Source organism: Rhinolophus ferrumequinum, chromosome 23 (genome assembly GCF_004115265.2).
Source record: "Rhinolophus ferrumequinum isolate MPI-CBG mRhiFer1 chromosome 23, mRhiFer1_v1.p, whole genome shotgun sequence".
NCBI classification, from domain to species: domain Eukaryota; kingdom Metazoa; phylum Chordata; class Mammalia; order Chiroptera; family Rhinolophidae; genus Rhinolophus; species Rhinolophus ferrumequinum.
Window position 1 is genome coordinate 17,588,706 of NC_046306.1, and position 23,168 is coordinate 17,611,873.

The window sequence follows — 23,168 nt, forward strand, 5'->3', positions numbered from 1 at the left end:
CTTGTGGTGGAGAAAGAGACCGTTAAACAGTGATTAGAGAACAGCCTGAGAGGTGCTGTAATGGAGAAGGTGGAGGAGCCTGTAGGCTCATAGTGATGGGGGCGGCATATTCCAGAAGGGGGTGGGGTGGGGTGAGGGTGAGGAGGGGCAAGCAGAGAGGGCTTCCTGGAAGAAGTGACCCAGGAAGGCCAGGAGTGAGAATGAGTTATTCAGACAAAGACTGGGGTGAAGGAGTTGGGGGTGCTTCCGGGGGATTTCTTCCCTATCACTGTCCTATCAGTGAACCCACGGTCCTCATCAGAGCCCTCACCAGTCATCAGATGGCATGAAATTGACCATCTCTCTCAGCAATCACGGCTCAGGGACTGAACTATAGGAGTAGCTTGATGTGACAGTTGTACACAACACAAGCACACGAATAAGGACATTACCCATGACTGTCATTGGGACTGATGCTGTCATACATGGCAAAAGTATCCTCAAGTGGGCGAGAGCGAGAAGGACAGACGTTAGAATCTGGTGCTGCCAAAAAAGACTAAGGAAATTGCCACCTCCCGCGAGCTCCTGTCAAGGGGTCTCCACGACAGGGGAAGACTTTGGAGCCCCAAGGGGGAGTCCTAGACTAGCCGACCCCTGGCACGCCTCCGTGTCTGTTACACATTGGACCCTCCACAGCACCTTCCTTCTGCTCCCCCTAACCCAGTGCTTCTCAAATTTGAGTCTGCAGCAGAATCACTGAAGGGCTCGTTAAAAGGCTCTGCCCTCTCCCCCCAGTTTCTGGTTCAGTAGGTTTGGGGTAAGCGCCCAGAATCTGCATTTCTAACATGTCCCCAGGTTGCTGATGCTGCTGGTCTGAGGACCACACTTTGAGAACCCCGTTCTCTAGCCTCGTCTCCCCCCATTCCATCCCACGCCCTCTACACACCGCACCTTTGCCCCACCCCACGCCTGTTGCACGTGATCGGGATTCACACACACAAAGAAACAGGTGGTTGCGATGCGTGGCAAGAGCCAAGGAAGTCTGACCCACGCACACAGAATGAGACAATGGAATTTTGAACTGAATTGACTAGGAGACATGAACAAAAACTAAAACAAAACTAACGCTAAAAAGAACCCCTCTGCAGCTGCCCTACTGGTTTATGCAGAGGTCTGTGACTTCAGGTCTCAAAATATGAATGTGTGCCTCAAGTCCTCTCTGCTCTAGCCCCCTTTCATGAAGCCTGACTGAACAACCTGCTTTTCTTCCTCACTCCACCTCCAAGCAAACCCAGGAGAGTTAGGCACAGAGGCCAGCAGACAGTGTGAGCTCAAGAGGCACATGTATGATACATGTGCCAGGCGGGGACTCAGCTCCCGCTCCCCGCACAAGAACACAGGATATGGTGAGGCCAAAAAGGAACAACAACTCAGCCATAGATGGGGGAGTCACATACCACAATATTCTCGCTGGCAGCTGGGTTGGAGACACAGAAAGCAGGAGCCACACGATCCGCAATCCGCAGTCCGCTTCTCTGCCAAACAACCAATCCCACAGCCCAAACACGGCAGTTATATCAGTGGCTAATGGCTAACCGGTAACAGCTGATGGCCAGCTAGTCACAGCTGATGGCCGTCAACTACCTGAGCCAGCACCTTTCCACGTGAGCCTGGAAACTGTTCTCTGGGACTCTGTCCCCACAACATGTGCCAATATTCTCCCCACCGTACCCACTGCAGGCATCACTAACCAAGCACAGCTCTCTTTACGCTGGAGCTCAGACTTATTAGCCTCAGAATCTTTCCCATCAGGGCCAGGCAGCCATTTCTAAATAAGCAGAATTGGTACCTGAATTCAAAACTATGTGGTCTGGGCAAGAGCTGAGGTTACCTTCCTCACTTCGTCTCTCCCCATTTAGTTACAAATTGCTTATATTTCATTATCTGCTCCTGTCTCTGAGCTCTTGATTCCATTCTTCTGCCTCTGTGCCATCTCCTGATACCCCCAAAACCTCAGTACTTTATCCTTCAGCTCTGCTGAGTGGCATGTTGCCTTGGAGCTTAGCACAAGGCCTAGCATACCTTAGATACTTAAACCATTGTTTATAGATATCTGAGAGCTTATGAATAAAAAAGTAAGCTCTCCTGGTGTCTTGGTTATTATGGCAGAACAAGCTACTCCACGACTTACAAGCTTAAAGTGAGAATAGTTTTATTCGCTGTGATTCCCTAGCTCAAGGATTTGGTCGGGTTCGGCTGGCTGACTCTTCCGCTTACATGGCATCATATGGCTTTCTCACATGGCTGGCTTCGGGAGGGCCTTTCGACGTGGCTGCCTGGGCTTCTTCAATCATGGTGGTTGGGTTCCAAGAAGGAGCATTTCAAGCGGCAAAGGCAGAAGCTGCTGATCCAAGTTGCACAGTTATACAGTATCACCATTGTCACATTCTACTGGTCAAACAGGTCACAGAACCAGCCCTGATTTAAGAGGAAGGGAAATAAACTAGACCTCTCCAAGAGAGGAGCAGCAAAGAATTTGCAGCCATCTTTAACCCACCAAAGCTGGGGAGTTTAGGCTTATGGCCCCCAGCAGGTGCGCAATAAATACTTCTTAATGAATGAATAAATCAAACCCATTGCCAGGACTGTCTGGGGCTCCCCAAGTTCACACCATGTCCCCCAAATCCCAAGCCTACCCAGCATTCCCCTGTACAAACCCAGACCTACTTCCTGACCCAGCTCCACACTGCAGCTGTGTGGTGATTGAATTCCTACATCAGCCCCCGCCCGACATGCAGGAGGCAAGAAGGAGGTGCAGGCCTGAAGAGTGAGGAGCCCCCACCCCCCAGGTCTATGAATGGTGGTTTTCTACAAAGGAGCCACACCGGGGGGCAGGGAGTCTGGGCTTCCCCCGGCCCATTTCCATCTAACTGATGTGGAGTTGCAGAAAATGCTGATTTTTTCTTTCTTTTTTTTTTTTGAGCACTGGAGACAGAGAGCAATCTGTGTTGCTATGCAACCAGCGCCTGTGCCCAGCTGATAACACCAGAGGAATTAACTATCCTTGTCCTGCTCAGGCTCTGGAGGAGGGGGCTGACGCTGCTTCCCAGCCCCATGGCCTCGGGGTCCCCAGCTGCATCTCTGGCCGAGTTATGGATGGGGGAGTCTGGAGCCAGGCCCCCGCCCCTCTCCTGCGCCACAAAGAGCAACCAAGGGAGAGTCCCTCGCCTCCTGCCCAGGGGGACACCTCGTGGAGTATGAGGACAGGGCCGCCTGATGGTCTCTTGGACTCCTCTATCTCTATCTTCTTTGATCTACTAATGAGCTGAGAATTAAAGACAAACCTGAGCTCGGAGGGAGGCTTTAAGGAGTAAAGGCTGGCAAGGGGCTGGCCCAGACAGAGGACGAGATGGGCAGAATGAGGCCAGCTCCTGGGGCAACAAAGAAACACACATCCAGCCCTGGCCAGCACTGCCAGTACAACAAGCCCCCAAGGCTCCGGGAGAAGCGGCCGGGTGAGGGTAGATGCCCTGGTGGACGGGGGAGAAGGGTGTGTGCAGGGAAGGCAGGACCTTAGCATCTTTGGAACGAAGGCTGCAGACTCCCATATCGAGAGTCTGAAGAGCTATGAGCAGCCCGTCGGGAACTCAGGAGGTGCTCAGGGAGAAACTCAGAGAGACACACTTAATGGGTTCGTCTCCCCACTAGTGTGACTCTTTCAGTGCAAGGAACGTGTCACATAAGGGTTTCAGAGTCAGACCAGGGTTCAAATCCAGCTGTGTGACCTTGGGCCAGTCCCTTCGCCTTCCTGAATATCAGTCTTCTCAGCCCCCCAATATAGAATAATAATATCTCTCCTATGGATTTGTCATAAGGATGAAAGCAATCATGTATTAAGTGGAACCATGTGGTGAACTGCCGTTTCTGTGGCGAAAGCTGGTCGCATATTGCCTCTTGTATTTGGTTCAACCTACAATGTAAAGCCCTGAGCAGTATCCTAGTCATAAAATGCACTCAAGATATAGCAACAGCTATGCATGGCTTTTGTTGTACTGGTGCAGTGTGCATGTTCAGTGAATGGACGAATGAAGAAAACCAGGATGGGGCCGAACAGGGGCTAAGTTGCAGGTGGTTGGTCCATGGGCCCAGAAGACGATGGTATGGGAGGTGATGGGGGCTCCTCCCCTGAGCCAAGACAGCCAATGACCTCGGGAAGCCAAGGTCATAGCCCCTGCCTGTCTGTTCCTCCTCTCCCTTCCTCCTCTATCCCTCCCCCCCATATATCTGCCCTCTGTGTTTATTTCACTCCCTTGCTCCATTTACTGAGCAAAAGTCTTGTTTTCAGGTTCCCATGGTTACCATTTACTTGCACACTAACTCTGTGCCAGGCTCCAATCTGAGCACTTTGCAGGCATTAATTCATTTACTCCTAACAACCATCTAACTTGAACCTTATTTTCAACCCTTTGAGCTAGGGTTTGATCATTTTATTTTATGGAGGTATAGTTTACGTACGATAAAATCTACCCATTTTCGGTGTATGAACTGTACACCGAACTGAAGAGTTTAGACAAATGTATACTTCCACACAGCCACTAGCCAATCAGGACACAACATTTTCATCACCTCAGAAGCCCCTTTGCAGCCAATGCCTCCGCTGAGCCCTCCCCGCAAATCCTCCCCAAGTCCCAGAGGCTACAGACGTGCTTTCTGTCATTACAGATGTTTTGACTTTTCTAGCATTTCACATAAATGGAATCATACAGCCTGCTTCTCTTGCTTATTGTTAATTTCTTTCTTTTAATTGCTGAGTGGTGATTACGGACAGAATTATGTCCTCCCCCCACAAAATATTCATAGGTTTAACCCCCACGGTGACTGTATTCGGAGACAGGGTCTTTAAGGAGGTAATTAAGTTTAAATTAGGTCATAAAGGTGGACCCCTAACCCAGTAAGACTTACATCCTTGTGAGAAGAGGAAGAGACCCACAGGAGAAAGACCACAGGAGGACACGGCAAGAAGGCGTCTGCCTGCAAGACAACGAGAGACCTTATGAGAAGCCAAATCTGCTGATGTCTTGATCTTAGACTTCCAGCCTCCAGAACCGTGAGAAAATTCCTGTTGTTTAAGCCCCTCAGGCTGTGGTGTTTTGTTATGGCAGCCCGAGCTGATAAATACAGTAGTATTCCATCAGGGGAGCACAAGTTGTTCCTCCACTGGCGGGAGCAGTTTTATAGATCATGAAACTGACACTTTGGAGACACACAACAACTTGCCTGAGGTCCCACAGATCAACTAATAGTTAGATCCAAGTCTGTGGGACTGTGGAACCTGTGCTCCAGCTGAGTGGAGCGGAAAAAAAGGAACACAAAACTGGTGCGAGCAGAGGGGAGCTGGTGCCCTGGGAGGCTCCCGGGAAGCCTCCTGGTTTTTCCCTCAGACACCAGGTTGCTCTGACCTTCAGCAGGAGCTCTGGAGGAGTGGCCAGTGCCTCATAGATTGAGGAGGACTGGGGACAGGAGAGGAGATCCATAGAGGGAGACTGTCCAGTGACAGACCCCGGTGAGGACTCAGCAGAGCAGGCAGAGGACTGGCCCTGACTCACTGAGCCTCATTCTGCTTGTCAGCAAAATGGGCATGATAATTTTCTTTGCTGATCTCACTGAGGGGAAAATGGAAAGAGAGTGAGAGGAATCAAGCGCCTCATCCTGCCACACCAATGAGGTTGGAGGGGAGAGCGATTGCCCCCACTTCACAGAGGAGAAACATGAGGCTCAGGGAGAGAAGGGACCCCGGGGTCGGGCCCAGACCTCCAAAAAGCACCCCAGCTGCAGGCTGAGACACTGCCTTGTGGTCTGGGCTCTGAGAAGGGCTTCTGGGCCTTTAATGCCATAGAACAGAGATTCTGTGACCAATGCCTGCCTGCCCTGTAGGCTGTAAACTCCCGGAGGCCGGGATTGTGTCCAGTTTTGCTCATCATCATAGCTCCAGCATCTAGCGGAGTTTCTGACACATTGAGGACACCGACCAATATTTTTCAAACAAATGAATGAATGAATGAATGAATGATAGCCATGCCTTTCAAACAGGTATGTGAGCAGCTTGGCAGGGTACCAGAGAGTGCCAGAGGCCACGGGTGCCCCTTCTTGGAATGTGCATTTTATTCAGGCTATGGGGGAGCCAAGTAACAATTAGCATTATTGTTTTGGTATTTTTTTTATTGTGGTAAAATGAATAGAATAGTATGGTGGTTTCTTTAAAAATTGAACATGGAATAACCGTATGAGTCAGCAATGCCACTTCTGGGTGCATACCCTAAAGAATTGAAAGCAGAAACTCGAACAGATACTGTACATCAATCCTCACAGCAGTATGACTCACAGTAGCCCAAAGGTGAAAATAACCAAATGTCCATCCACAGATGAATGGATACAAAAATGAGGCATATCCAGTACAGTGGAATATTACCCAGCCTTAAAAAGGAAGGAAGTGCTGACACATGCTGCAACATGATAAATCTTGAAGACATTATACTAAGTGAAATAGGAACTATACTGTATGGTTCTACTTATATGAAGTACTTAGAGTAGTCAAATTCATAGAGACAAAAAATAGCATAGTGGTTACTACAGGCTGGGGCAGGAGGGGAACAGGGCGTTGTTTAATGGGTATAAGCTTCTATTTGGGAAGATAAAAAAGTTCTGGAGATGGAGGGTGATGTTTGCATAGTAACGTGAATGCACTTAATGCTCCCAAACTGGACACTTAGAAATGGTTCAAATGGTCAAATTTTATGTTATGCGTGTATTTGTAATTGTGGTAAAATATACGCAGAGGGTGCCAAAAAAATGTATACACATTTTAAGAAAGAAAAAAAAACGGTATTAAAATTGTAATACTCAACATATATGGAAAACAAAAGATGAATACCAGTCATGTGCATACATTTTTTTGGCACCCTCCGGTATAATTCCATAGCATTGAAATCATTCCCGTGGGTGATCAAGGTCACCCCTCTGTCTCAGTGGGGTGGGCCTGATGGTCACGGCCATGCTGGTGAGTCCCATTGGGATCTCCAGGTACCAGTGTCCAGGCTGCAGGTTGGATGGAGAAGACATGGGAGGGAGGAGACGGGGACACGTCAGGGGACGTGTCCAGTTAGGTGATTTTCCCGGTAACCCACCAAATCAGCCAGCCTAATGCTTTATTTCCTTCACCAAATATCTCTTGAGTGTGCACCAGGAACAGATTTACCGGACAGGGCTGGGTGAGGGCTACAGAGGCAAATGGTGCCCGGGGTCTATTCTCCAGAGCATTCAGGCCAAGAGGAAAGGTGAGACACCCACATCTATAAAATGGGACAGGCTGCTCCATGGAGTTGGAAGGGATGAAGCTCGGCAAGCTCTTTACACAGGCCTGGTACACAGCAAGAGTCTAGGACATGCCAGCCTTTGTTCTTGGTTTCGTTTTACTTTGAATTCTCATAGGAGGTAAAGGGTGTCCAAGTCAGTTGGCCATGGTTTATGGGGTTCTGAGAAAGGAGAAGAAGCCATTGAGAGTTTTTGTTTTTGTTTATGTCTTTCTTTCCAATACAGGAGAAAAAGCTCCCTGAGAGAGCAGAGTGGGGTCTCTGCTAGTCCTGCTTTCTCTGCGTTTCCCCACCCCCACTCCAATCAAGAGCCTGGTCTAACATCAACCCCCACCCCCTCCTACACTCGCTGCCCCCACCCCCATGACTCACGCTCCTCAGATCCAATTGTTCTCAGGCTTTCTCAGCCCAAAGCTCTTGATGGATTTGGTAATTGGAGTAATTACGGTAATTTTACCTTAAAGACAGGCAGCTGCAAATTCCCTATTGGGGAGCCCCCTCCCCGGGCCTCCTGCCAGCCAGTATTCAGGGACAATGGCAAGTGGCTCCCATTGCCCTCCTCCAGAATGCAGCGTGGCAGGGGTGGGGATGAGGGCTTCTCAACAGAAGGCATCTCCCACCCTCTCATCAGCCCCCACCCCGACAAGGGCACGATGGGTTGCCAGGAATCGATTTTTTTCCCCCATCACCCCAGCCTAGGTTCCAGGGACTTGCAAAGCACAAAGAGCGACATTCGCTGGTTCCCCGCTTGTTCCCCATCCAGGCCTGAAAACCAAGACAAGGGACCCCCCTCCAGTCTGTGGATAAAGTTCTTTACAGATCCCTTCATGCCCCAATTACGTGTGTCCTGTGCTCTCCAGCTATGAGAGGCAGGCAGGGGGAATGGACCCTTGGCGGTGGTGGGAGACAGTCACCTGCCCACAGCCAGGTACCAGGCTGCACCCTCCCCTTCTCATCCCCAGCCAGAGCCTGGGCTGCCCTGCCCCGCGTCAGCCTGAGGAATAGTCAGCATTACCCCAGTGCCCCTCAGATGCCAAAAAGGAAAGTGCTGGGGTGGATTTCAAGGTTAGAAGGCTTCTCAGAGGATGGACTTCAGTGTAGACCTTAAAGAGTGTATGAGACCCCTTAGGTGGGCCTGGGGCAGTGAGGGACCCCAGCTAGAGGCCAGAGCACTGCCGCAGAGCAGTCTCAGGCAGGGTTTGCCAAGGACACACCTGGGGGCAGTCTCAGGATTCCCAGGCTGGGGGGTCAGGGGGGGTAGGTAGATTTAAACCCTTCTCGTCTTCCCAAACCTCGTAGGATCCATTGGCTGTCCCTGCGCTGTGTGCCGACTGCCCACTTGCCCTCTCACTGCAGCTACACTAGCTTTTCACGGTCTCCTCCATGCCACTCCTTCTCTGCTCAGGGTCTAACTCACACTCTTCCTTCTGCCCCAAACACCCTTCCAGCGATCACTTGTTCATCTTTCAAGTTCAGCTTAATCATGACTCCCCGCAGAAGCCTCTTGGGAAACCCCGGACCTACTTCCTCTGCCCTCTGCGTCTGCGGCTCCCTCTCCTTCGTCTCACTCACCACCATTGTGATTATGTAGGAATTTGAGGGATGAGTTATTTTAATGTCTTCCTTCCTTCACTGTAACTCTGAAAGGAAGGTCTGTATTGACTTAAGGCTCCAACCCCAGTGCCTGGCTCTCAACACAAATTTTTGTTGATTGCCTGTGGAAAATTTTCAACAGGCAGAAGTCAGGTGGGGGTGCATTCTCAGAAGAGGAACAGCATACGCAAAGGCTCTGAGGCCAGAGGGGACAGAATAAGTTCAGCAAATATTGAGGCCAAGGGGGAGGGGGGAGCAAGGAGCCAGGTGAGGGGTGAATGTGGGGTGAATGACAAGGGGCGTGTTCTCCTGCTTGGGACTAAGGGTTGCTGGTTGGCACCTGCCAGAGGGGAGGAGCACTGGTGGGTATGGAACCCCCTCACCCAAGGAGGGTGCCTCCTGGAGACACCGTGCCTTACTGCAAAGGGATGCTTGATTTGGGCAGCTGGGGACTAGGAGGAAGGTTGAGGGAGCAAAGTTCAAAGGAGAGAAGTGGTACCCTAAGTTAGCCTCCTAGGTTTGCAGGAATTACTGAGGACTGGAACTCCGGTGAATTGAATTATGAATAAGCGAAGTAACACTATTTACACCCTATCCATATCCCTAAGGTTTTACCGTGTTCCAGCAAGTTCCAAGGACATGGGGCTACAGGCTGGAAGGGTGGGGGAATTAACACCCTCCAAACAGCCCCCAGCCAATGACTGGTGGAAGTGGTCTTTCAAATTCTCCTGTTGCTCACCCCTTGGGAGTGAATAACTCTGAGAATTGTTCTGTCCTGTCTCTCCGAGTCCTCGGTGGGCCACGACAGACAGGACACCCCTGTGGGGCCTACATATTCCAGTCAGCCTACTGGGTCGCTGCCATTCTGCCCACCTGATCTGGCTACACTAGGCTACACTGGGGCTCCCTGGGGTTGCTGGGATGTGGGGGTGGGCTACTTAGAACCACAAGGTGGTACTACCTAAGTAAGTGGCATGAGAGCATCACTGAACAGCCAGGGACGTTCTTCCCTTTTTCCTCTGGCACTGGGGAAGTGAGGGCAATAGTGGCTGCAGAATTTCAACTGGTCCTGCCTCTCCCTTCCCTCAGTTGGGCAGCATCTGGAGCCAATGCGTGGGATTGGGACCCCCAAGGCCCCGCCCACATTCTCCTGACCAGCCAATCATTGACTCCCGTGTAGGTGGGGAGAATAATGATGAAAGTGGTGGGGAGGGTAGGATGGGAAAGCTCTGGGAGGGGGCCTGACCCATTCCTGAGCCCAGGCTGCCCAGAGAGCCTCTGCCCTAGCCCGTGAGGCTCCAGCAACAATGGCCTTGGCTGAGATCTGCCTGTTCCTCTACCTGCAAACCTCTTCTCCCAGCTCTTCCAATGGCTGGCCCCTTCTTATCATTTTGGTGTCAGTTCAAGTGTCACCTCCTCAGAGAGATCATCTGCAGCAGATACGACGACCACATCTGGCCCACACACAGCCTTTGGCACTCGCTGTTCCTGTCTTTGCTGATGGCCGAGATCTTTCTCTGACACAGGCGGGTGTGTCTGTGGGATGGACCACACACGCCAGGGGGTTAACACCCTGGAGTAGCACTCAGCCAACAAAGGTGGAGTCGGTGGATAATACTCTGTCTTCTTTACTCCTTGGTTGGCACCTGTCAGACACATATCTGCACCATTTCCCAGAAATCCTGCAGCATCGAGCCCCAGCTGCCCACTGTTGTAACCTGTTCATTAGGAAGTACACCCTTCACTGGCTCCAGCCCTTCCCCATCTCTCATCTCCACTTTCGACTGGGTCTTCCTGGGACCACCTCCCACATAAACCACTTGCCCTCCAATTCTTGGCTCAGGATCTGCTTCTGGGGGCCCCCAATCTAAGACCCTTCCCTAGCCACTCGAAAGAAAGATCCACCCATGTTTCCCACACCCTCCCTCGCCTCTCTGTGTGTTTTATTTTCTCAGCAGAATTTTATCGTGACGTGAGATCATTTTGTTTCCAAGTTAGTGTGTCTCTCTCGATAGTCTATGGGTTCCGCAACGGCTGGAATCCTCCCTGTCCTGTTTATTATTCTGGCCCAGCTTAGTCCAGTGCTGGGCTCATACTGGGCTATTGTTGTCATTGTCAGGTGACGGCAGATGCCTTTATTTCATCCTCCCACCCTCTGTGCAAGGTAGAAACAGCAGATTGAACCTCTGGGAGCACAGAGGTTGGGCAAATTACCTGCAGCCCCACAGAGGTGGATGGGAGCCCAGAGTCTGCCACCCAGCCCAAAGTGGTCACCTCTCAATGCTTCCTCTCCCAGGGAAGCACTCACCTGAGTGCCAGGTGAGGCATCTCCTCTGCTCGGGGGTCATGTCTGCCCTTCACCCAAGGCAACACTGTCACTAAAGGGCATCTTTCCAAACCCCACCCACCTCCCTCTCTGAAGCTGGAGGCAGTAAGGGCTTGTCCCGGTCTGCTCCATCACCATTAAAATGGCCAGGGGGCTTAAACAACAGACATTTATTTTCTCACAGTTCTAGGGTCTAGACGTCCAAGATCAAGGTACCAGAAAATTTGGTTTCAGGTGAGGACTCTCTTCTTGACTTGCAGATACTGTAGCTGCCTTCTCCCTGTGTCCTCACATGGCTGTTCCCCTGTGCACACGGAGAGAGAATGTTCTAGTGTCTCATCTTCTTCTTATAAGGACACTAGTCCTATGGGAATAGGGTCCCACCCTATGACCTCTTTTAATCTTAATTACCTCTTTAAGAGCCGCATCTCCAAATATAGTCACCTCAGGGGTTAGGACTTCGACATATGAATTCAAGGGGTGGTGGGCTCGATTCTGTCCATAACAAGGCTTCTTAAAAGAAAGATGATCTCAGCCCAAGCTGGCCCCTCACTGCAAAGAACCCAGAGAAGCTGAGCACCCACTGTGAGCTGTGCTAACCCTGGGGTTAGCAGTGGGGCTGGTGCAGGATCATCCATCACCATGATGCCACAGCGTAGGAAAGATGAGCCCTCAGATAGCATGGAAGATGAATGAGGACGCTGACATGTGATTAAACTGGGAACCTTTGCTGATGGCTGACGGCCCACTCTGAGTGCCAAGTTAGCACAGCCAGGCCTGGGCTCCCGGCACCCACCAGGATACCTATCCCTCCCCCCGCCAAGGATAAAGGATTGTCCCTCCAACCAACCACACAACTCCCTGTCACCCCAGTCCTGTAAATAAGGCACTGAGGTGTACAATGGGACCAGCTCAGGTGCTGGGAACCATAAGGGACATCTTATCATTAGTCACCATTTCAGGCTGCCTGGCTCTTATTAATAATTAATAATAATAATAAGGATAACACTGAATAAGCACTTGCTATAGGTACTTCAGGTACATTTCCTCATTTTCACACATCAAACCAGGGAGGTCAGAGTTAAGTCAGGTAGTGAGGGCAACAGTTTTTAGAGGAAACAGACAGAGGGGAAAGAGAGGGATTCCTTTATTCATTCATTCATCCATCTCTTTTTATTGAGCAACTACTATGTACTGTCATATCCACAAAGATGAACAAAATCTCACAAGGTCTCTGCCTTCATGCGGCTACATCATAATTGGGGAGACATGATAAAAAAATGAATTAAATAAGATAATTTCAGGTAATGATGACCAATTAATTTAACTAATTAAAGTGATGAGAGAAAGAGGAGAGAGGGGGGGAGAGAGAGAGAGAGAGAGAGAGAGAGAGAGAGAGAGAGAGAGAGAGAGAGGAGAAGAAACACCTTCGAATGGGATGGTCAGAGAAGGGCTCTTGAAGGAAGGGACATCTGACATGAGACCTAGAGGTGAAAGGAGCTGACCATGGGAGCAGCTGGAGGGAGAGTGTTCCAGGCAGAGAGACCAGCAAGTGCAAAAGTAGGAATGAACTTGGTATGTCTGAGGAATTGAAAGAAGGCTCCTATGGCTGGCTCTGCAAAGTGAGGGGAAGTGCGGGTGAAATGGTATCAGAAACACTAAATAGGCCTCATCGGTCAGGGTAAGGAGTTGGGACAGTATTTTAAGTGGTATGAGATCCTTCTGGAAGGTCTTCAGTAGAAGGGCTTTTAGTAGCTTTGAATTTTTGTTTTAAAAGGGCCACTGTGGCTGCTGTACAGAAGACAGATAGGAGGGCAGGAAGAGAGAGTACTTCAAGGCATTGAAGCCATTGAGACTTTGCACCATCACTTTCACCATCACCATCACCATCATGATCACCATTATCCATCACCAAAGACATTGCGGTGTTAGTGACTTGGGTTAGGATGGCAGCAGGAACAAAGGAGTGAAGAAGGGAGATTGGGATGTATTTTGGAGGGAGATCCTCCGGAGCTTGTAGGTAGATTGTAGGGAAGAGGAAGGAATTGAGGAACAGAAACGGCAACTCCGGCTTAATAAATTCATTGCTGAATGAATGAATGAATGAGGCTTCACCTGCCCTGAGGAGACAGACCCAGGATAGGGGAAAGGAGGAAGGGGGAGACCTGGGTCCACAGCAGATGAGAGGGGTGGGGACAGGATCCCAGAGAAGCTGTTCCTGCAGTGCCCCCCCCCCCATACCAACTTGTCATGACTCCATCCCTCCCCTTTCTGGGTTCTCCTCCCAGACCCTCTGGGAGGTTGCAGGTTCAAGGTATGGCCAGACCATGTTGAGAAACACAGCAAGATGTTCTCATCACCACACTCCCATGGTAACTCACTGGAAGGACAACATTCACTGAGAGCTCGGCTGGGGAGAAAAAGACTTAAACAAAGTAAAAGTGACATTTAACTTGTGCCTTTAATGTTCAAACAGAATTTAAATATCATATTACAAAATGACAAGGTTGTACAAAGCAACGTTGAAAACATGAGAACTGTGAAGGGAGGTTTCACCTCTTCCCAGTTCTCCCGGGGGCTGTTTCATGGCCATGGTGTTTGCTCTCTGTCCTGAGGTCCAAACCCTTCACCCTTCAAGGGGGTTTCAGAGAAGGCAAGGGGCCTGCCCAAGGCCACAGAGCTCTCTGGCTTTCTCTCGAGGGCTGTCCCACTATACATTGCTTTGAAAGCAATTTTTCCTGGGGTGGTGGGGGGGAACCCTGCCTCTTGATAGAGGTGCTGCATATTTTATTCTCCTTAGGGCTGGAAATCACGAATAAAAATTCGTGGAGCTCCAAGGCCCCAAGTGGTGCTGTCATGCAGCAAACATGGCGTAGGACGGTCATGATGGTCGGGACTACACAGGGTGAGGGCTCCGCAGGAAGGAGACGGCCCCAGCTGCGAGCCTTCTCCGGACCTGAGAGGCATTTCAGAGGAGAAGACGCCTTAGAGGAAGAGCTAGGCCTTCTCCTTAGGCAGCTGCGCTCCCTCGCTGGCGCACCGGCACAGAGCCCAGAGCCTGTAGGGGGCGGAGGTGTGGCATCCAGGGCTGCTCCTTAGAGTCCGGGGCTTAGGTGGGGCTGTTTAATGACCCACTGGCCAAGGGGATTGGCGCGGTACAGATCTAAGAGGTAGGTATCTGGGTCCAGGCGATGCTCACCTGTGGGAGCAGGGGGAAGAGGGATGAGGATGGTGGTTGTGGAAGCCGCTGCTGGCCTGCCCAGGGCCCCTCGCGGGGCCAGCGCACCAACTTCCCCAAACCCCAGCTGTGTGAGCCTTGGCTTCTTTGGGTCACAGCTACTCCTTTCTCTGCAGAATCGACCTCCGCTGATGTCGGGTGCCTGGCGGGGAAAATTATGGCTCCGCCCCCAGGGCAGCCCACAGCCAATGACTGACACAGAGGTAGGAAAGACCATCCTCCCCGCCTCTAAGAGGAACCACCCCGATGCAGTTGGCACTCCAGAGCCCCCTTGTGGTCATGGCCAGACTACACCCGTTTTCCTCCTCTCCTGCCCTTGTAAGGCTCTTCCTGAGGAGTATCCCGATTAGTGCATCATTACTCCCTAAGCTTTGTCTAAGCCTCTGCTCCTTGGTCAGTGGCTCTCCCAGGGTGGACCCTACACCAACACCATCAGTATCTCCTGGGAACTTGTTAGAAATGCAGATTCTCAGGCTCTAGCCACCTGTGTCTTAATAGCCCTCCAGGTGATTCTGACACATCGCTAAGTTTGAGAATCGCTGCTCAAACCAGAGGTCTCGCAGAGCTGGACGAGTGCTTGTGGAATTCCTTAAGGAATCCATGGCCCTTGGTCCACTTCAGCTAGGGTGGCCCAGAGGCATCAATTTCACTGGTGGTACTGACAACCATCACACTAAACAAAAAATTCTGCCCTTTCCACACCTGAGGGCACTCTAGGCCCTACTCAAAACTCCAAGCTGGAATCCTGAGGTGTGGCCACAAGCTGACCCCTAACCTCGCAGCGGCATTCCACCTGGTTTCATGGGAGACAGAGACCTGAGCAGAAGGCTCAACTGCAGGTGGGTACCAATCTTCCCCAGAAGAGCCCAGGAAGCCCTCAAGGTCAGAGAGCTCCAGGGACCTGGGCTCGGACCCTCTCCCCACTGGTAACTTACTGATATTCCCTCCAATTTCGTAGAGGACGGTGTTGGCTGACTTCACGGACCTGCTTCAAGACAGAGAGGAGAAAATTGCTGAGCTCTTCTCAAGGCAGCAAGACCAACAACTGCTTACAGACCCCAGGCCTGGACGGGGTGGTGCTCACTGATTTTGGGTCCCAGGTGGGAGATAAAACATAAGGACCCTCATGAGAGAGCCGGAGCCATGAAGGAGCCCAGTGCCCAGAGGCAGGGAAAAGCCCGCCGGACGGCACTCAGAGAGGGCCAACCATGGGTCCCCCACCACAAAGCCCCTACCTGCTGAGCATCAGAATGGAAGCTGGGTGGGATTAGGGATGACATGTGGGGTCAGGAGTCTGCTGTGAGCGGCAAATTCTGAGTCAAGATGGATTATGGATATTGTATGATAATTATAGTTATCATGTAAGTATCATATAATCATCATACGAGTTCAATTCCACAACCTGTCCCCAGTTTGTCGTGTGGCGCTGGGCAAGCCCCTTCCCCTTTACCATCTATCTGTACAAGGAAGAACTGGACTAGACACTTGCTAAGGACTAACAGTCCAAGAGTCCTTCCTGCCAACTCCACCAAGGAAGCTCCTGAGAGCTCAGCTTGTTTTGTGCATCCTGGAATGATGGTTGCATATCAGCCCCACTGATCCTCTTCCAGCTCTTTGGCCACGCTGCCTCAGGATCTTTGCACATGCACTTTTTTGTGCCTGGAAGCTTTACTTCATGCCCCAGACTATATACCAGGTGTCTTGTCTTACATTCACATTATTTCCTATATTTCTTATAAAACCTAATACAGTTTGTAACTCGATACTGACTCTGTGGTTATTTGATTCATGTCTCTGTCTTCCACAGGGCTATAAGTTTGTAAATCCGGGGCCCCTGTGTACTCTTTGCAGTGTGATTCTAGCCTTCCACATGGTACCTGGTCTATAGCAGGCATTCATTAAGTACCTGTTCATGAAATGAATGCTATTATCATTATTATTTGAAGCCAAGAATCTCTCTAAGAAGGTTGGAGAAGCCAGTTCTGATCCCCTCAGAAAGGGAAAGGCCAACCCACCCGTTAATGGCCTTCAGCTCTGAGGTGCAGACCCCTCCTTGCACCCGCTCCCTGCTCTCTGCAGGGGAAAGGCTCCCGTCTCGGGGAGGTGCCCCTTACCGTGGGAGGAGGCTCTCCTTGTCCTCACTGCCCTCTTGACCCTGGAAACCAGGGCTGAGGCACTCTGTGAACTGCCTGAGGACATGGGCTACTTTGGTGCTGGGGCTCAGGGGCACCTCCAGGGGATCTTTGATAGGCCAGGCCACCTGGATCTTTGCCACTTTGGGAGTCTGCAGAGAGAGAGATCCATAGGCATACACACGCACACCTGGAATTCAAATGTGTGTGCATAAACACTCTTCCATGTGCACTTACACAAATCCCCATGCTAAAAATACAAAATGCACACATTGCAAACACACCACTCGCTTGTGCCCAAATCCTACCTTATGCACTTACATAGGTTTTCCAAAGTGTGCATAACAAACACAGGCATAGAAACATGCATGCACGTGCATTCATCCTCGGACACACCACAGGAGTGCATGCAATGCGCCTACAAACACCTGTACACGGGTTTATATAAATACTCGTCATGTCTGCACACATACACAACGTGGCACTAGTCAATTGCTCTGTGAACTCTAATAAGGAACCCTGTTCAGGGCTCCTCCCAGGAACTCTCAGTATTCAAGGAAGGCCCTTCCCTTCTATTCTCCTCCTCGCCCCAATCACCCCACACCTCACAAAGCAACCCCCACTTTTCCTACCCTTGGTCAGGCACGCAAGGGGCTGCCTAAAAATGGGGCAAGGGAGATAACTTCTAGAAGTCCCCACACCGCACAAGTTTCCTCTTTCCTCAGTCCTGTCAGACACCCGCTCCTCGCTCGATGCGGTGGGGTCGGCGCGCCCCCTGGTGGCCGCCATCGGCAGCGCCGTTTCTGGCCGCTTGGTAGCCAGTACCTGGAGGATGCGAACACACCAGGTGCCCTCTCGCCGCTCCTGGCCCCTTTCTCCGTCCGCCTGGGCGGGAGTGGGGGAGGGGACTCACCGCCTCGGGGCGATCCCCTGCCTTGCCCCTGTCCGCGTGTATTCTTCGCAGCCAGGTCTTGAGGCCTCCATCGCAGAGCTGGGGGCGCCGGCTACTGCTGTCGTTCACTTTTCGCACCTGGGCGACCAAGAAAGAGGCGACCTGGCCAGAGAGTGACAAGTCTTAGCAGGGGCATGGAGCTGCTGGCGTGAGAGGCAGAGCCCACCAGGGTCGCTATGGCCTCTTTCCTATCCCAGCACTCCACACAGGGCCTGGTTGTTGAACTCGGGGCTGAAGCACTGGTGGTGGGAGGAGCGGCACCATTTAGCCTCTAAAGAGGGCCATGGAGTAAGGGACTCTGAGAAAGCCAGGCTTTGAGTTTAGTGGACAGTGGTCTCCCCAGACAGAAGCTGGAAGGTCCTGCACTTGCTCTGAGACAGCTGTTGATGGCACACTCAGGCATGGGTGTCACCAAAACCATGTATGGCTAAGGCTCAGAGAACCCCCAGCCAGCCCTGCATTGGTGAATCCCCACAGGGACCCCCAGACCAACCCATACCCTTCTCTCCAGTCGGAACCCTGCAGGGGAGTCCGGAGAATCCAGACTCCATGGACCTGATAACAAGCAGCATGTGCCCTGGGGTCTGACAGGCCTGGTTCCATTCTGGGCTCCTCTACTTACTGGCGGTGCGATGCCTAATACACATAGCGGGAGACTGAGGGGAATTCTTCCATTTTATTTATCTACATCTGTGTTGCCTGAAACTTTTACAAGAAGATATGTAAGCATTTCTTGAATTTTTGAAACTCCCTACAATAAAAAAGTCTTGTAATGGAAAGTGTTTTAGCAGCCACATTACCTCCGAGAACTGAAAAGGCATAGAGAAGGCAGGACCTATGGGCATTTACGTGTGCCTGTAAGGGGGAGCGGTGGGGTTTTGCCACGGAGGAAGTGACTCCTGAACTAGGACTTGAAGAATGAGTAGACGGCACCAGGCTTCTGTCCTTTATTTAAAAAGTAAGGCAATTCCAGGCAGAATAAACGCATAAGCAAAAACTCAGAGGTGTGAAGTACAGGATGAGTTTGGTGAACCAGCTTGCATTTGGTGTGTTCAAAACACAAAGGAGTGCCTGGGTGTCATGAGGGAGAAACTGGGAAGAGTCAGAGAGCTTCACTTGCTGGTTTCTGGAGTCAAAAGCTATCTTAATGACTTTATGGGTGGAGACAGGGATAGGAAGCTTGAAGGAAGGGAGGGATGGAGGGGGGAGGGAGAAAAGGTAAATGGGTGGGTGGATGAATAGATGGATGTGTGGAGGGGTGCGTGGGTGGGTACGTGGATGGATGTATGGATTGGTGGGTGGGTGGGTGAGTAAATGGAAGGACGAATGGAGACATGGACAGAAGAGGCTTCACATTTCCAAATGAAGTGGCCTGGTCATCAGTGGTGGGCAGGGCTACCTGGTGTCCACGGGAACCTTGAGTGCTGGCGGGAATTTCTCAGTGCTCCTGCTCTGCCCTCGACCGTTAGCAGGCCTCGCATGCACATACCACAGAGGGTGTCTCTTTCCTTAATCTTGTTTCTCGCCCTTGTTTTGGATTGTTACTCAGGGCAGGCTCCTGGGGGCAGGGGTATGTTGGTGACCTGGCTCAGGCCTCTCAGGGGAGTGGGGTTTTTTTTTCAGCAGTATTAAATTTTTGATATGAGAGAACTATTTGTGGGAGCTCAGGGACCACCGCCCTTAATCTGTGGTAGACCAGATGGCAATGGATTGACTGAGCAGTGTGGTAGTATGGACACTTTTTGGACGCTAAAGCAAGGGAAAAAGAGGACACTGGCCGTACATAGGATCCAACAAAGGTCCCAGAAGAGACACAACTAGGGATTTGAAAGGACAGTACCTACAATCATGGATGGCACAGGCAATAGAATAGCTGTACCCAGAGGGGGACAGGGGCCTGTGCCTGCGACCAGATGGATACCACCTCCACTCCTGTTGGCCCACAGCACTCACCGTCCAAAGCAGGTCCTGGTAATGCACCATCATCTGCACCACCTCAGCTGCCCCCTCTGCCAGCTGCTTCTCCTTGCCCTTGGGGAGTTTGGGGGGCTGCCCTCGGTGCAGGAAGAGATTAGGGGCCATCACTGTGGAAACATTCCACAGAGTCATCTTGTTGCTCTGCTCCCGGGCCACCACTTTCCTGAGGAATTCCAGGAGTGCCTGGGGAAGAGCATAGAACCTCCCTCAAATCTTAGCACATCCCTGGGGCTCCCCACTTTCCCCAGAACACCCTGCTGAGCGACTTGGGGGCACTTGGAAGGAGACAGAGGTTTCACTTCCAGCTTTGCCATCAGCCTACCCCATGACCTCTCTGTGTCTGTTTCCTGCTCTACAAAATGTGGCCCAAAACCTTCCCCTTCCCTGCTCCCTCAGAGACTAATGAGACATCCAGGTCAGACTGCAACTCTCAGGCAGAAAAGAGCCATAGCTCTGGGAAGTGGGTCTCTTCCTGGCGAGCCCCAGGACAACTCCTTTTTCTAGATCTGGGGGGTCTGAATCTACCCAAAACGCAAGGGGAAGACTAGAGAAGCAGAGACAATGGCGAGAAAGGGGGGAGGTGATGATAGCTGGCATTTATTAAGTATTCTTTGTGTTCCTGGCCCCTTAGTCAGCACCTTACATGCATTTGTCACCTCATTTAATCCTCCCAACAACTCTATAAAGTAGGTTCTATCATTTGTACCCATTGCACAGAGAAGGAAACTGTGGCTTGGAGAATGTGCCCAAGGCCACATAGCCAGTAAGGATGAAGGGAAGGAGGGGGGATAGAAGGATGAAAAGATGAATGGATGAAAGGTTGGGTGTTGGATGAGGATGGAAGGAAGGAAGGGAGGAAGGGAGGGAGGAAAAAAGAAAGGAAGGGCATATATTGAGCGCCCAAAAGTACCACATCTTTTACTCTATGATTCCCTAAGTGTTAGCTCTTATATTCCCAAAACAATTACACAGATGTTGTTATTATCCTGTTCACTGAAAAGGAAACAGAAATTCAAAAAGGCTGTCTTTTCAACAAAGCTGAGGCACAACGAGGGGAGGTCACTTGAGCCCAGCTCTCTCTGGTTACAAAAATACGTTCTTGGCGCCTCCTATGTCCACATCAGACAAGGATTCCAATAGACTTGGGGCCTCCGCACACCCTCACCCGAGAGGTACACCTTGGGTTTGACCCAAGAACAGCCAGGAGGGTGCTGGGAGCTAAGCAAAGGCGGCACCCAGCCCCAGCCCCGTCCTGAGCACCCACTCGTATATACACAGTGGCAGTTCCCTAAGAGAGTATTTCCCAAACTGGTGCTGCATAGAACACCCTGCTATGCGATGCTTTCCGTAACAAAAGAGGTCCGTGAGCAACTACCTTGGGAAAGGGCTACTTACTCTCGTCCCGCTTGGAGCTGAAGCATGTCAAAGGCACTGAGAAGTCTGTTGGAAAGAATGATCCTCACCCTTGGGTCATTAACTCAGTGTTTACCCACCTCACTGGCACCCTCTTCCCCTGTAACACCTGTTGGCACCACATAGAACTGACGTTCGGCATTGCACAGCCCAGTAAGCACTATCCTCCCAGGACTCATCTGCTTTCTTTAGGGAGAAAGTCTCAGAAAGCCTTGGCCATCACCGTGGGCCATCGCGGCAGCCCTGCCCCTGGCGAGTTGCTGAATGAATGAAGGCCCACATTCGGAGCCTGTCGCTGTGGCGGTGGGCTGAGATGAAAGAGTGGAGGCGGCTTGAGGTCACTGTTACCTTCAGGGCATTTCGGTTGGGTTCCGGCAGCATCAGGATCAGCAGGTGGAGAGCCTGCAGGCGCTGCTTCAGGTGGGGGATGTCTGCGGGAGGAGAGGGAAGACTTAGTCTCAGGTCGCCCAGGGAGGCTCAGGGACTCTCTCCTTCCACCTGGAGGCCCCTTCTTGGGGAGGGCAGATTCCAGAGCTGGAAACCAGGGACAGCCAGGGACACCCTTCTTTACAAGGCCTGGAACTGTTTCCTGGGCCAGTGTCAGCTCAGAGCTCAGACCAGTGCTGGTTGCGAGGCTCACTCTCCATACCGTGTGAATAAAAAGTAACACACACGTGTGCACACACACATGTGCGCGCACACACACATGCCCAGATGTGCAGTCTGAGAGGTGTAGCCCAGACTCAGAAAGGCAGTGGGCCGGCCATCACCCTAAGGAGGGCAGATGGAAAGCTCAACTGGTTTAATGAAACCCTTTGTGTTGTGAGGGTTGAAAAGGAAAAGCTGTCCCACAGCTGGGGTCAGGGCCTCCAGGGAGGAGAGGAGATGGTAGGTATGGAATTCAGAGAAAGAGTTCACCGGAGCCAGACCAGACCCATCAACTGAGAGCTAGTTGGTCCCTGGAAGATGGCTGCGTAGGGGGACACAGGCTGAGCGCCCAGTGTGGCGTTCATTCATTCACTCACTCAACAAATATCATCAAGTAGCTACTAGGTGCCAAGCTCCAATCCAGGGACCTGGGACATAGCAGTGAAGGAAGCAAACAGGTGACATATTTGTGGAGCTTATGTTTCAGGGAAGAAGACAGACAATAAACAAGCAAAAGAATATCTAAGTATCTTCAGATACTGATTCATACTAAGAAGAAAATAAAAGATTATTATGATAGGTGGCGCCTAGTAGGCAGGCATGCCATGCCAGGGAGGGCCTGTATGCGGAGCTGACATTGAGCTGACCTCTGAACAGCAAGAAGCAGCAGCCAAAGGATGAGGGAGGGGCAGATTTCCAGACCAAGAGAGCAGCAAGTGCAGAGGCCTGAAGGAGGAGAGAAATGGGCCTGTGAAAGCCAGATGGAGGGGACGGAGGGAGACCAAGAAGAGGTGGCTCAGAGATAGCAGGGACTGAGCAAAGAGGGGGGCCCTGTGGCCAGATAGGGAGTGAGAGTTTATTCCAAGTGGGTTGTGGAAGGTATGAAGCCAGGAAGAGATATGATCTCATCTGATCTATATGAAAAGCCAACACTAGAGAGGATTTCTCTGGGTCTCAGCCCTCTGGCTTAGGGGTGGAGATCAGACTACCTGAGCCCTGAGGCTTTCTGGAGAATAAGAGAGAGAGAGAGAGAGAGAGAGAGAGAGAGAGAGAGAGAGAGAGAGAGAGAGAGAGAATGTGCCTGGGCTTCCTTCAAGGTTGCGAACAGGATCTCAGGCAGCTGGCTTTATTATTTTGAGAAAAATGGAAGTGACTGTCTTTATTTTCTGTGGATTATGAAGTTCAGGTGTGAACATAAATATGCAGGATATAATTAAAGGGGGAGCTGACGATACACGCCAGTCCGCACACAGACAGATGGACATGCACACACACGTGTGCCCACAGACGCACACTTAGACGAACCTGACAAGCGGGACCCCATGGGTATCGTGAAGGGAAGAGAACTGGTCCATGTGAGGACCACTAAGGGCTGTGATGTGCAGAACCTTACCCTCCTCTTCTCCCCGTCACACTATACACACACACACTCATGCCCAGACTTATAAAACACACAGACATGCGCACATGCTATACACGCACGCACACCTACACACCACACACATGCACACATGTGTGTGGAGCACATGTGCTCATGTAC

The 23,168-nt window shown here is 51.3% G+C and overlaps 1 protein-coding gene and 1 long non-coding RNA gene across 2 annotated transcripts in view; one reads left to right on the plus strand and one right to left on the minus strand.

Annotated features, from left to right (window-relative positions):
• Positions 1-14,150: 14,150 nt before the first annotated feature.
• The window catches only part of ARHGAP40 (Rho GTPase activating protein 40), a 32,932-nt gene continuing 23,914 nt past the window's right edge, over positions 14,151-23,168 (minus strand). Inside the window, exons 10-15 of the mRNA XM_033095100.1 lie at positions 21,329-21,411; positions 19,544-19,750; positions 17,552-17,692; positions 16,621-16,790; positions 15,442-15,494; positions 14,151-14,467 (exon numbers count right to left, since the gene is read on the minus strand). Of these exons, the coding sequence (XP_032950991.1) occupies positions 14,364-14,467; positions 15,442-15,494; positions 16,621-16,790; positions 17,552-17,692; positions 19,544-19,750; positions 21,329-21,411 (758 nt within the window). The 3' untranslated portion in view covers positions 14,151-14,363. The remainder of the gene's footprint in view (positions 14,468-15,441; positions 15,495-16,620; positions 16,791-17,551; positions 17,693-19,543; positions 19,751-21,328; positions 21,412-23,168) is intronic.
• Positions 14,495-16,589, plus strand: LOC117016060 (uncharacterized). Its single transcript, XR_004421827.1, has 3 exons — positions 14,495-14,709; positions 15,214-15,345; positions 15,465-16,589. It is a non-coding gene; the product is annotated as an uncharacterized LOC117016060 (long non-coding RNA).